Source organism: Drosophila pseudoobscura, chromosome 4, assembly GCF_009870125.1.
Source record: "Drosophila pseudoobscura strain MV-25-SWS-2005 chromosome 4, UCI_Dpse_MV25, whole genome shotgun sequence".
In the NCBI taxonomy this organism is placed as follows: Eukaryota; Metazoa; Arthropoda; class Insecta; order Diptera; family Drosophilidae; genus Drosophila; species Drosophila pseudoobscura.
The window spans coordinates 27,465,187-27,479,096 of NC_046681.1; the positions used below are offsets into that span (position 1 = coordinate 27,465,187).

General features: G+C 46.4%; 3 protein-coding genes across 3 annotated transcripts; 2 read left to right on the top strand and 1 right to left on the bottom strand.

Annotated features, from left to right (window-relative positions):
- Nucleotides 1–50: 50 nt before the first annotated feature.
- On the top strand, nt 51–3,232 carry TBC1D23 (TBC1 domain family member 23). Its single transcript, XM_001356965.4, has 3 exons — nt 51–306; nt 677–2,039; nt 2,115–3,232. Exons 1-3 carry the CDS (start codon nt 290–292, stop codon nt 2,805–2,807), a joined length of 2,073 nt encoding a protein of 690 aa, XP_001357001.3. The 5' UTR covers nt 51–289; the 3' UTR covers nt 2,808–3,232.
- On the bottom strand, nt 3,187–4,553 carry Iris (iris). The gene has a single exon (XM_001356966.4). The coding sequence runs from the start codon at nt 4,530–4,532 to the stop codon at nt 3,258–3,260; it is 1,275 nt and encodes a 424-aa protein (XP_001357002.4). The 5' UTR covers nt 4,533–4,553; the 3' UTR covers nt 3,187–3,257.
- A 1,361-nt stretch (nt 4,554–5,914) lies between these two features.
- On the top strand, nt 5,915–13,228 carry LOC4817601 (uncharacterized). Its single transcript, XM_001356967.4, has 5 exons — nt 5,915–6,356; nt 10,876–11,337; nt 11,398–11,662; nt 11,812–12,104; nt 12,176–13,228. The coding sequence occupies exons 1-5, from the start codon at nt 6,137–6,139 to the stop codon at nt 12,298–12,300; spliced, it is 1,365 nt and encodes a 454-aa protein (XP_001357003.3). The 5' UTR covers nt 5,915–6,136; the 3' UTR covers nt 12,301–13,228.
- Nucleotides 13,229–13,910: the final 682 nt, after the last annotated feature.

Genomic DNA, 13,910 nt, shown 5'->3' on the forward strand with positions numbered 1-13,910 from the left:
TCACGAATCACGCTCACGCGCGCCTAATCACAATCTGTTATCATAACAGTGATGCAGCCCTGGAAGTCCTCCTGGTCCAACCCTGGAATCATCTAAAGACAAAAAATAGTTTCTTCAAAATTTCTTTTAAAATTAATTAAGATTAAGACCATAGAATTATCCAAATTAACTACGCACCTAAAAATGCACTCGACGTGTCTGCCAAAGGGCAATAAAGTGCATTAGGGCAGCTCTTTAAAGTAGACAAATTGCAGAACACAATCACCTTCAACCTGGTGGGAGAGTCATCATGGAGGAAAATATGTGGTAAATAAACGCAATAGCGACACCCAGAATTTCAGCGAAAGGCGTCAACGTCAACACTTGGTCAACCCTACACCCCAAAGCCCAACGAATCATGATTCGTATTTTAATTTTAATTTTGGAGCAATTTAGAAATGGCCTTCCCTTCGGGCACACACTGAGAGAACAAGAGAGAGTGTTTGTGTTGGGTTGAGTTGAGTCAGACAGCCAACAGAGGCATCATTTCAGTGCCCGCATCGTTATCAGCTAGGCCAACAGCAAACAGCTGCTCTTTTGGACACGTTAACGGCGACGTCGACGTCACCGCTCCACTTTCTGGCGTGACAAAAGCAAGACTTTTAAATTAATGCATCTTTTCTCTCCCTCTCTATAGGATAATAGAACTGGAGTCGGCTCTGCTGGACGACTGCAATGTGAACGATATATATAGCATTTGTCGGGGCAAAGGCCTGCCAGAGGCCCTACGTCCGGATGTATGGCAGGTGTGCCTGGATGTGAGGCACAAGAGCGACCAAATGTCGCTCTTCAACGAGATCTATGATCTACCGTTTCAAAGCCAGTTGCGAGAGGACTGCCAGCGGCATGTGGATCGCATGGGCAACGATGAGGAGGACAAAGTGTCGGTGGTGTCCGACCTGGAGTCGATCATCACGTTCTACTGCAAGAACCGGAATCTGCAGTACGAGCCGGAGAACGGCTGGATTGAACTGCTACTGCCTTTGTTCGCCCTCAAGCTCAACCGCTCGGACACATTCAATCTGTTCGAGGCGATACGCGACACCTATATACCCAAGGGCTGCAGGCCGAAGGGCAATGTCTTCCATGTGTTCCGGCTGCTGCTGCAGTACCACGATCCTGAGCTGTGCTCCTTGCTGGACACCAAAAAGATCACACCCGACCTGTACTCGCTGACCTGGTTTCAGTCATTGTTCGCCTCCTGCAGCAGCCTGTCGGTGATCATAGCAATGTGGGATCTTTACTTTCAGAATGCCGACCCCTTTATGGTCTTCTTTCTGGCCCTGATCATCCTGATTAATGGACGCGAGAAGATTATGCAGATTAAAACCTCGTCCAAGGAGGAGATCATTGAGTTCCTCATCAACATGCCGTGCGCCCTGGAGCTGGACGATGTATGGGATTTTTGCTCTCTCGCCCAGTACTATGCGCTAAAGACGCCGACCTCCTTCAAGACAGACTACCTGAAGGCGCTGTACGGCAAGCAGAACGACTCGCCGCGCAGCCAGGAAGAGTCCAACAAGGTGTCCCAAGCGCTGTGCCTGCCCGTGTCCGTCTACGAGTTGGTGGAGAACTCGGCCACTGAGTTTCCAGTGTCCGATTCCGTGCGCTTCTTTCTCGTCGACTGTCGTCCAGCCGAGCAGTACAATTCCGGCCACCTGTCGACGGCATTCCATCTCGACTGCAACCTGATGCTCCAGGAGCCCGTCGCCTTCGCCACCGCCGTCCAGGGTCTGCTCACGGCCCAGCGTCAGGCCATCGAGGTCAATTCAAATGCCGGCGGGGAGCATCTGTGCTTCATGGGCAGCGGACGCGTGGAGGAGGATCAATACACACATATGGTGGTGGCTTCATTCCTGCAGAAGAACACACACTACGTGTCCTTGCTCACCGGCGGCTACGCATCCATACATGACTACTTTGGCGACCACATGGCCGATTGCCTGGAGGATCACAATGTGCGAAAGTGCCTCGTCTGCCAGCAGCATAATTCCCAACAGGTAAGTACTCGTACCAGTAATGCCTCTCATTTGCGTAGCATAATGTAATGAAAGTGTTTTTTTTTTTTCTTGCAGACGAAAACCGTTCCACTGAAGGCAACTGCGGCAGCCTCATCCACGGATCTGTTCAGCAAGTTCTCTGCTGCCATGAAGTCAAAGTCGGCCGAGGTTAAGGGCAAATTGCTGGATATCATTGTGAATCCCAGTGCGAGCAGCGGAGCCGCAGCCAGCGGCGTGTCCAATGGGTCGCAGTCCGCGGCGTCCCAGGACCATCATGTGAGTCCCAAGGAGCGGAAAGGCAAGCGTTATCGCAGTGTGGCGCCTGTGTTCAGCATCGATGATGAGAACGAGGACGCCTACGATGATGCGGAGCGCGATACTCCCAAGCTGGCGGGCGACGACAAGGAGATCGTAAATCTGAATCAATATTTCAAAACGGCAGACATCATCAATGCGTTCAAGTGCCAGGAGGTGCACATGAGTGGCTACATGTACGACAGCCATCTGATAATCACGCCCGGCCAGCTGGTGGTGCTGCGCGAACTGGGACGCGGCCAGGCCCAGATTATGGTGCGTCGTCCGCTGGCCAGCATTGTCAAGATCACGGCCAAAAAGCGGCACCGGGATCTGATCACCTTCAAATACGGCTTCCCCGATGGCGAAGGGCTGATGATCACCGACATGGATCGCTTTCTCATACCAAATGCCGCCGAGGCCACAGCTCTGGTGTCCAAGCACATAGTGCAGGTGCTGGACAATGCCAAGTAGGATGCCGATGCCAATGCCGTCGAACAGCGTCATTAGTCCGTAGACGTAGTGGAAATGCTTTTCTCCCCTTCCCACCAATTCGCGATCCCCGTGCATTAAGCTTTATTTAACAAACACAGACACAAAGTGCAATGCGTGCGCCCTTCGCTCGCACGTAACTAGTTTTTAATTGGCAATCTTTTCCTTGTAGTAGCTGACAAAATGTAGTCTTAATTGAAAACGAAGTGGTCCATCCAGGCCACAAGGCAATTGTAACATAGAGCACCCGCAACCCGCAACCACCTATCCCAATCCCAGTCCCATTATGTTTTCTAAAATTCTAAGTGCAACCAAAAGGAAACCTTAACTAAAGCCTTGAGACTTACAATGTGTAAATGGATGAGAGAGTAACTAATATTTATTGCAATTAAAACCATAAAAATAAACCTGTATTATATTGGAAACCAAAACTCACTCCACATTGTTCCTCTCTAGCAGAGGATGATCGTTGGAGCTCCCTTCATTCTTGGTCTTTATCCGATGGTCCTCCACTGGTCTCTGTACCTGCTGTGCACGGGCTCTACGCTGGTAGCAATATACGTAGAACCAGCCCAGGGAAATGGATACAATGATCATCACGAGAGTGCCGGCAACAATGATGGCCACGGATGAGCCCTCCTCAATCTCCAGTTGGTGTTGCTTCTGTGCGTCATCCAAAGACCTGGGGGCATCCAGTGCTATGGGTATCAGAGAAGAATAGGCCTGCCTTGCAGTTGCGCCTTGCATCCCTTGGAGTGTCACAAATGTACTTCGCACTATGCAGTCGCTCCGAATCGTTAAGATACCGCTGCCGTTGATCCGTAACTGCTGCCGCTCATCCGAACAAACACCCATAATCGAGACCTCCTTGGTGACTGTTACCATCCAGCGATTGGGTGAAGCGAGCGGTATCCAAAGAGAGCTTTGGCTCACATGGCGTGGGCTGCACTCTTGGGAGGTCCGATTCCGGAAGGCCGCCAGTGTGCAGGGCAGTGTTCCAGAGTCTGGGCCAAAGGTGATTTGATGGGGCTTGCATAAGTATCTTTCGGGGTGAAGCTGCAGGCAGCTGTCCATCTCAACGTCCTGCAGGGCGAAGTATCTGTCCAGGTGGTCACTAATGGCCAGGTTCGACGTCTCTGTATACATCAGCTGAATGCCGCCTACATCTAGCCTTGGGATGGGCGTGAGACGGTAGACATCGAACTGCTCAACGTCGACCAGTGGCACCTTGATGTAGAACAACAGGTGCTGTTCGAGCTGCTGAATGTGGCTAGTGGTGGCAACTTGATAGAAATCAGGGAGTGTAAGACTGTTAAATGGTAGCCGATGGTCCTGTGGAAGATGGCCCAGGATGACGGTCTGCTCATGCTCCAGCTGTTTGTTTGAAAGGATCATCGGGTGGACCTTGCCATGTAGGGCAGTAAATACTGCATCGCGTATGGCATCCTTGGTCTGCTTTATCCGGCCAGCCAGAGCACGAAGCTGGTCTGCCTGTCCCCCAAAATATAAAGAACTGATCTCATTGCTGTTAAAAACGTTTTCTCTTATCACGTTGAAAGTGCTGTCGATGACTGAGGTTCGATTCGCAAGCAAGTCTCTGAAGTCCACCCCGTTGTCCTGAATTCTTGAGATGATAGAGCCGGTGTACTTAACGTACTCTGAGTCTGGTTCTCTACTCAGACCACGATAAAGGCTGGCCACCTCCATCTCATTTAGATCAGACTGCAATTTTTGTCGCAATTCTTCATTAGAAGTTTGTAGGTGTTATTAAATGTCCAAATCTCCGAAATGAGGGGCACCAAACTGTAATAGACCACGATGGTCCATTCTGACATGATGACGGACGCGCGTCCCCTGTGCTCGATGAAGGTCCCCAAGCTATTGTTGAAGTATGTCATTGTCATGGGCGCCACCTCTCCATTTTCACTCACATCAACAGGCGCCTGGTGGGAAACTCCGATGCAAATCGTAAAGATGAAGATGAATAAAGTTGGGTTGGACATCGTCGCCGCTTTGGGTACCGTTGTTGCCGCTGGGTTATCGTTAACTGAAAGTGAACCTCTTGACAAATATACTTTAGGCATGTTTAGTGGTTCTTTGCAATCAACTAAATTTCGCTGATCCAGCATTTATGTATTCAAAGTGCTGAGTGTTTAATTTTGTTTATGGATAGGGACGAATGGAGGGGATCATACATTCTTATATTGCTTCATTTCGGATTTCTGATACCATCAAAATATTTTTAATTATATTCTTGTTTATTATAAATGTTATCTTTATGGAAACTAAAGGCTCAGTTGTAAATATATCCACAGACCCATATCTTTTGATACGTGTGAGGTTCATACAATTATTTCACATCAAATGCCGTGTAAGTAATACTCTATAGCGAACAGCTCTATAGTAGAGCACAAAAAAATCCAACAAGATAACGAAAATATACGTCTGAGCTCATCGAGCATTTACATCCCTGTCGTTTCTTTGTCTCGCATTCGAATACGAGGACAATATTGAATATTTCGCTCATCCGAAAGTGCTGATCCGTGCTATGTCAGCACAGCTGACATGCGTTGCGCATAAGGAAAAGTGCAATAACAGAAATACTTCATAATATGGCGGCAAATGGTTTGCCGGGTGAGCTAGTAGAGCTATAATTTTTATTTGTATGGATATTCATGAAACGCACGGTTACCCTCTGACTGTTATAGAAAATGTCTCCTACATAAATATATGAACGCATACACTATATAGACTTCTCTGTTAACTCGAGGAGCAGTGGCCAAGCAGCGACGCAGCTATGTGCAGACACGGCGCATGCGGATTGGGACCCGAACGAAAGAACTACGTAATCAGGCATTGGAGCAGGAAGCCGGAGCCCTGCCCATGCCCTGGCATGCCTGTGGACCGCCTGTTGGCTGGTTCGAGGGCCGTCACCACCGCTGCTGCTGCTGCTGCTGTTGCGGCCACAAAACTTATCAATGAGAGTGACGTAGGTACTGTGCAGACAGCCGTGCGGCGGCACAGAAGGGGGCCGGAGCTGGGGCTGCAAATCGGAATTGGGGCCAGTACGTTAAAAACTGTTGCACTGCGGCGTTAGGACGTCAGTTCATTCAGAACAGTGGAAGTGCGCGAACCTCAGCACAGCTCAGAAGCTCAGCAGCCCCAAGCCCTCAACCCGGACAAGGAGTCGAAAGGAGTCGGCCTCCCACCTATCATAGCCCGCAGATTCAATTCAAATTGGGACACAGAGGACGCGTAGTCCTGTTGTTGCCAGTAAAGTGCTTTCAATTAGACCAGTTCCTACCTGAAACATGAGTTTGTCAATCTCATTGCGAAAGCTGGAAGGCAATAGCCAGATGCTGATGATGCTATTGCTGGTTCTGAGCCCGCTGATCCTGGGTCAGGTGATGGCGGTGCCAGCCTCTGTGCTGGCCCAGAACACGGAACTCTCCACCAATGCCAACAACAAGCTCCAACTCCAGCAGCTGGAACAGCAGCAGCAGCAGCAGGAACAGCAACAGCCGGCAGCAGGTGAGTGCCAAAGTTCAGTTTCAGTTTTTCAATGGTTGCGCGTGGATGTCTTGTGGCTGGGTGGAGCTCTCAGCTCTCAGATCCGCCCATGCTCTCGCCAGAACACTCCCTTTTAATGCTAAAGGTCATTGAAAAATTCAAGTTTTCTAAAATGCTCACTGGCCGTCGCCATACGGCAACAGAGACCAGAGGACAGAGCCCAGGACCAGGACCAGGCCCAGGGCCAGATCTGCTCTTGTCTCAACGCCCACAAGGGCTTAGGTGGGAGATGGAAGTTCGACTGAGAATGAGAGGCTGGCATCCGCTTGAGTGCCCCCCATCTTCGGGGCTCATCTCATTTAGCATTTTCCATTTCCCATTTCCCGCTTAGCTTTTGCGCCAGGAAATTGCGTAGGTGTTTTCTGCCTTTGCCAGCTGTCGCTCTGGCTCTGGCGCTGTCTCTGGCTCTCCCTCCCACATACTCTTCCACACCTACTCTCTCACTTTCTGCTTGTTTTCACAAATTTCCATTCTGCGGTTGTCCTTGCTGTTGTTGTCTTTTGCGCTGGCTTAGTGAATCATTACTATCGCTACGTACACACATACTTATGCACAGTGTACACTGGCCAACAGAAGTGTGCAGACGAGACGTAATATACATATTACAGATAGAAGATAATCGTAGGCAGGTTTCCATGGCGGAAAATGCTTTTATCAGCTAATTATATGATAAAATATTGTGATTCCAATTATATTTCTGCAATCTAAAAACTTAAAATTTTAAAGATTTGTTGGTCTGACTACCTTATATATGATGTATAGTAATATTCTCATCATACTAGTTTAAGCTTCTATACTGCAAAGAAAAAATAATGATCTAGGCCGACTCGAGAGCTTCGCTCGTACACCAACCCCCGGCTCACTCGCTTCACTAGATCGCGCCGATGACGACCCAAAATGTTGTTATGTAATAAAGGGATATGGAGATTCATTATATTATCCTCCTGCTATAGTATCCCAGTACTTTAATACCGATTTTAGTATGTTTTCAACAGAGCACCAAACTGCTCTAGAAATATTAGAAAAATCAGTCGCAGGTGGACTTATGTCGACCACTGTACACATGTACATTACGAGACTACCTATAGCGCCGTTAAACATCGCGTAGGCGTTCGCCATACAAAATGGCGGCCAGCCTCCTTTGTGCACACACACACACACACACTGGGCCATACGTAGATGTATATCATGCATGTGCGTGGGTGTTTGGGTGTGTTTGTGTGTGTGCTTGCCCTTCTCCTTGTGCAAGTGTGTGCGTACGTGCGCGCGATTTCATTTCTATTTTTAGACATCGAGTTAAGCAAAAGTTTTCAGCTGCCTCTCACTCTCTCTCTCTCTCTGTCTCCTTGCTCCCTGGCTCCCTCTTCTGCGAGCCTGGCGCCTTTCGCCTGGCATCCTCTTTCACCACATCTTAAGCCCAAGCTCCTCATCCACCTCCATCAAACCACACCGCAGCGCAGGGGAGCCTTATATTTTTCCATCTCTCAAGCTGTTAAGTCCTTCGTTCTTTATTTTTGCTTAGCCAATTTCGGGATGCAACACGTTCGTTACCGGCCAAAAACCGCACAAAGGCCGAGTGGGTGCTGGGCTTAAATGTCAATCGCCTCGAGCCAAAAGGCAGCAGCCACATCAAAATGTCAAAAAACAGCCAACAATATATATATTATAGATGGTGTTTAGTCTTAGGGTGGACCTAGATATATGAAGGGGGTGTATAAATTGAAGAGTTATGCATAGTAAGTCTTTCAAGTCTATGCTGAATGATTTTAGGGGTTTACGCAGGTTTTTTTTATATATCTTACGAACTCGACGGAGTATCTGTAACCATTGTACGTGAAAGTAGTCATATGTATATTCGATTTATTAAGTTGAAAATATTCCCTACTCTTAACGATATTCATTGTTACAAGATATTTTATTCGAATTTTGACATCGATGCTTTTAATGTATTAAAGTATTTAATACTTATTTTATATAGATCGTAACCAAATGTTAGCATATTGAGCAAGCCCAAAATTTCTTTCTTTCCTTCATTTAATTTTTGTCGTTGGAATATCCCCACGTTTTAAAATTTTGAACAGAATAATGTCCACCCGAATCACATTTTCTGCATTTAATTTACGCACCAGCAACGACAGCCAGCAGCAGTGACAGGGACAGGGACAGCGACAGCAGTCAAGTGTGTATATTAAATATTTATAAAAGCACACTGGCTTCACTGAGCGCTGGGCTGTCCGTCAACCATTAAAGGACCATTCGATAAAAATATTCAGATCAGGGAACCAATCCCTGCTTTCTATCCTTAAGAGTGGAGCAAGACCGCAAACTCCTATTAGGGGCCCAGCGTCCCAATCGCATTTCCATTTTCGTGGCACAAATTGTTCCATATGCCGATGGTTATTAAGTTATTTCTGTGAGTGCTGGGGGCCGGGACAGCAGCAGGAGCTTAAACAATAGGATATGGGGCAGGAGCAGAAGCAGGAGCCAGCTCCCCCCAAGGCTGCCAACGCACTTAGCCATGGCGTTAATTGTGTTCATGCTCATGTTGTGCTGTCTTTGGCTCTGGCTCTGGCTGTGGCTGTGGCGGCACCAACTCTGAACAGCTGCTGTAACCAGAATGAGGAGCAGCCCGAGCACCAGCACCAGAGGCCAACACCCAAGCCATCAAAGTCCACCCACACCCACACCCATTCTTTTCATAATCTCAGCGCCCTGTGTGCGTGCGCATGTGTGTTCTGTTAAGGGGGAAAAGCAAACAACTTGTTGATATTTTTACAGTTCGGTGAACATTTTCATGTTAGCCCGAGTCTCGACAAGGACAGGGCAGGACAGGACGGCAGGAGCCTTTCAAGTCCCGAGAACCTGGCGCTCTGCACGTCTCGAGAATCTAGAGCTATACAAGTACCCAGAACCTGAAGGACAGTGACGAGATGCGAACGAGGACGACGTCAGCAAACGTCAGAGCCACAGCCACAGCCAGAGCCAGAGCCAGCCATTTTTGTTGCCTGTTTTCTACTTTTTTTATTTATTTATGGGAACACTCTAACACCCAACCCCAACCCCACCCCCACTCTCGCCCACCCCACTGCAGGCCACCAGAGAACAGAACACGACTTTTGCTGTGTGGCCACATATTTAACACCAACAAAAACACAGAAATTGTTGCTGTGAAATGACTGCGGATTCTTGGAATCATTTATCCAAGAGTTTCTGGGAATTGGTCGCTAAGGACTCCGGGGAATTGCAAACTGGGTTACGGGGTAATCCACAAAGCATTACAAGGAATACTTTAACAAGGACAGCTACAATTTCATAGAGTCGCTGGTGTGGTGTTTTCTTTTGAGGGATCTCTTATTACAAGCTAATTTCTAAATGTCAAATATGCCCCTTAGACGAATACAGACTTTTACGTATACTTGATTTTCTTTTCAAGAGGGTTTTGTATTAAATATTGCACTTAGCTCCAGAGCTACTCATCAAAATTCACATGAATACCCTCGTAGTAGGTTAATGCTCATGGGAAACTTTTGTTCTCACCCCTTTCATTCGATGCTAATCTAATCGAAACTGTTACCACTTGATGTGTGTGCGTCGTCCAGTCACTTGGCACCAGCTAATAACACATTCATCAGGGATATATCGTGTATAAATCATATCCATTTAGGTCTCCAACTCTTATCTTTCCTCGATAATCGTGGGCGCAAAGTACATGGGCGACTGTTGTTATCGGAAAATGAGAAACCATCATGAAAATCCCTCCATAAATATCCGTTTATACTCGTATGACATTCTGGGGCAGGTGTGCAGCCTATTTACGAAACCTTTCAAGTACGTAAATTTGAATCCCCCCGTACTGTGGCATGCCAACAAGCTTGAGTCACGCCAAAGCTGGACCTGATTGGCCGTAGAGGTGGAGAGTGAGTACATGTGGAGGGCTCATGTCCAGCAGCTGGCCAAGAGCATGTCAAGTGCTAACTAAAGCTTAATTGCCGGCAGCCGTCGCTTGATTATCATCTTCAGATCTAATATCAGCTCCATCTCCTCTCCTGCTAAGCGCGGAATGGAACCAATTAGCAGGCCAACTGTTGCGTAAGGAACGGAACCAATCTCTTTGCATGGGGGCTCACAAATATGATTAGACGTAAAATAATAAGGCCAAGGGCTTGCCGTTCAGCTCTAGAAGGGGCACGGTATGCGTAATCCCCTCATCTGTGGCTGTGGGTTGCCATTGGAATTACATAAACCAGGCTGTCCTGTCAGGGCGTTAATAGCAATTAGCGTGAGCGGAGAAATATGCTCGAGTGTATAAAACAATTATGGAACTCGTTGCCGGACTGCGGCTAATTGGTTTCTGCGGTCGGTCTCTTTGGTTGGGGTGCGAAATTTATTGAATCAACCAAATGGGAATAGTACTTTGCCCATTGCCCCAAAAAGCAGGCAATGGAAAATTTCAATTTGCCTTTCTATTCCTATTCCCCAGCGAAACGGTCAGAGGATACCTCAGCCAAGGCCATGGTGCCAACGGCCAACAAAAAGTCAAGTCCGGAAATTGTGCCATCTTCGTTCAGCAATTCGCCGCCAGCTAGGAGCTCCAACAAAATCCTCAGCAACCAGCAGCAGCAGCAGCAGCAGCTGGAGAAGGGTCCATCCGGCATCTATGCATTGCCCAGCAATGATGAGATCCTGGCCGCTGTTGCCGCAGCCGCCCAAAACAGCCAGCAGCAGGTGCAGGAGGAACCCACAGCATTGGAGGAGGCGGTGGCCAGCTCCACGATGCGCAAGCGGGGCATTAACTACGATTATAATCCGTACATGGCCCCCAATGACTATGGCAGCGATGTGCCCAACGGTGTGTGGGCGGATGAGTACGACACAGCAGTGCCCGTCAGCTATGGCGAAAGGGATCTGCAGGACCTCGATGACTATGTCCCAGATCGACGAGGTGAGTGATAACGAGGCTTCAACCATAGGATCCAAACTTCAATAGGTTTATGTTCTGTAGTGGGCGGATCGATTGGCCGGAACAAGGCCTATGACAATCTCCAGAATCTGCTGAATGCTGAGGCCTATCTGGAAAGCATTCCCCTGTCCGTTCCACTGACCTATGCCAATCGCAACTACAATCTGGATGACAGGAATAAGCGTGGTGGCCTCTTTTACAACATGGGCAGCACTGGCGGTAGCATGCAGGGCAGCACTGGCACTGGCAGCGGTCTCAGCAACGACAACATAAACCTGAGCAAATATCGTCGTTTCAATGATATGCGGTAAGCCCAAGTTATTGATTATTGGGATAAGAATTAGACTATAAGTGTTTTGAACCAACTCTGTTAAATTGGCAGCACTGAACAGAGAAACGTTAAGTGGATATTATGAACCTTCTAAGATTTCTTTGAATATTTCTCCCAAAACACAGCCTTAAGCGAGACACCACCAAACTGAATCCCGCTGATATGTTAGCTCTGGTGGCCCTAGTCGAGGCCGGAGAACGTGCGCGCAAGGAGAGCGATGTGGAGAGCGCTGGACCAGTGCCAATGATTGCCTCCGATGATATGGACTATGTGCCAGCAGGCACATGGCTCGATGCCCCTGTACAGCAACAACAGCCCGGCATGATGGACTACTACATGCCCCTGGAGAACCAAAACCAAGCGATGCCCCAGTACGAGTATGTGCCACGCCAACACAAGTACAGCGGAGTCAACAGCCGTAAGTCTCAGTCAAAAGGAATCTCAGGAATGAGAGAGTGATATCTAGAGATATTTCTTTAAACTTTCCAGGATTTGGTTCATCTAAGCAGCGGTACATGGTGTCCAAGAAGAAGCGATCTATTAGCCAAAGCCAATTCATGAACGAACCGGTGGCCGAGCGCGGCTCCAGCTACAATGGCGAGAAGTACTTCTAGAGAGTGGGAGAACGGATGCATCGATAGACTATAGTGGTACATATTTCCCTTTGAACATTTATAGAAAATATTGAAAACCAACAAACAACAAAATATCCAAAACTCAATTAGTAATGAGATAGAGCCAAGGTCAACCTCGTGTGCAATTTCTTTGTAGAATTTCAATTTTAAACCAACTAACAATTAAACTATTGACACGAATACGGTGTCTGTCGACAAAACATAATCAAATCAATGTTTTATAAGGCGCAGGACACAGGGTTTTACATCAACTAAAACTAACCGAACTTAAGTAAACCTAATCCTAACCCCACTCTTAATCCATGTGGATGTCGATGTCTATGGCAACTTAATGTACAATGAATACTATAACTAAAACTATAGCGAAACCGAAACTATCAGTATCTACGTGTGTGTAATACTTATCAAACTAGAGGCTTCCCGGACTAGTAGTACAAAAATATAAGAGAATTGAGGAGACGAGAAGCGAACGCTACAAATAACGTTAACGATAACGATAACGGAGGCAGGCAACTTTAATCGAGCTCAGATGCGACAATTGTCCATTAAACTGCTTTAATTTAACAATTGGAACATTTTTTGAAGACAAAAGCGCCCTTTGCACTGCGCTACACTTGAACTACAGTACACTCGAACTACACTGAACAGAACTTTTATAGGCGCCGACTCGAGGGCAAAGATGATCGATCAAATTGACATTTGATGATGATTTTAATAAACTATATATACTAACAGATATACAAAATATCCGCTATAAATATATATGTATACAATATGCAAACTATTTGTCAAAATTAAACAAGTGGCTCAGGGCATAAATATTTTAAATATTCTATGCCGAACCGAATGGAGGATTGCCGGCGATATGGGGAGATGCGTACATTTAATTTGAACGGAAATTGTCTGACTGTTTTTGGGTAATAATCAAATATACATACATATGTACTATGGAATATGATAAACATAAACGTAAAATAAATTATATATATACCATATATACATACATATATATCGGAAGAGTATTTAAAATGCATTACTAGCGTATATGTGTGTGTGTATAAAATACAATACAATATTATATATATATATATATACAAATATGAACACACTCAACTAACTATAACATATTTTGACATACATATACTTTTCCTTACTCTTTTTGGGTCCTCTTGAATATGTATTTGGACTTTGATTTACGCCTTAAGTTCATTTAATGCGAGCTTAATTTGAAAATAATATAATGTTTATTTATGAAACAACTGATTTTTGATTAAATAAAATATATGTCCTTGGTTTGAAAACCAATCAAAATCAATGGGCTCGGGTCTCTTGGGGTTTCAACTGTTGTAAGAGTGTTCAGAAGATTCAGGCTGAATTATTTAATATTTACGTGTACATGTATTAGGGCTGAAAGATTCAGGATACAAAGACGCTGAAGTACTACTGAGAGCGTCACAGTTCAACAATACCAGAAAAGTACACAATCGACTACTACTCGGATTTTTCTCAAAGAAAAGGAAAAAGGTGTGTCGTATGGTCTTTCAGTTAGACTCTCAGAGTTCTAATAGATATGAATTAGAATTGTATCG

What these genes read in the sequence shown, in the direction of transcription:
- Iris (XM_001356966.4), bottom strand. Translation starts at nt 4,532, where the DNA reads ATGGAGGTGGCCAGCCTTTATCGTGGTCTGAGTAGAGAACCAGACTCA.
- LOC4817601 (XM_001356967.4), top strand. Translation starts at nt 6,137, where the DNA reads ATGAGTTTGTCAATCTCATTGCGAAAGCTGGAAGGCAATAGCCAGATG. An exon ending in CGTCGTTTCAATGATATGCG is followed by an intron (nt 11,663 to 11,811) that starts GTAAGCCCAAGT and finishes CCCAAAACACAG; the next exon opens with CCTTAAGCGAGACACCACCA. An exon ending in GTACAGCGGAGTCAACAGCC is followed by an intron (nt 12,105 to 12,175) that starts GTAAGTCTCAGT and finishes TAAACTTTCCAG; the next exon opens with GATTTGGTTCATCTAAGCAG.
- TBC1D23 (XM_001356965.4), top strand. An exon ending in AGCAGCATAATTCCCAACAG is followed by an intron (nt 2,040 to 2,114) that starts GTAAGTACTCGT and finishes TTTTTCTTGCAG; the next exon opens with ACGAAAACCGTTCCACTGAA.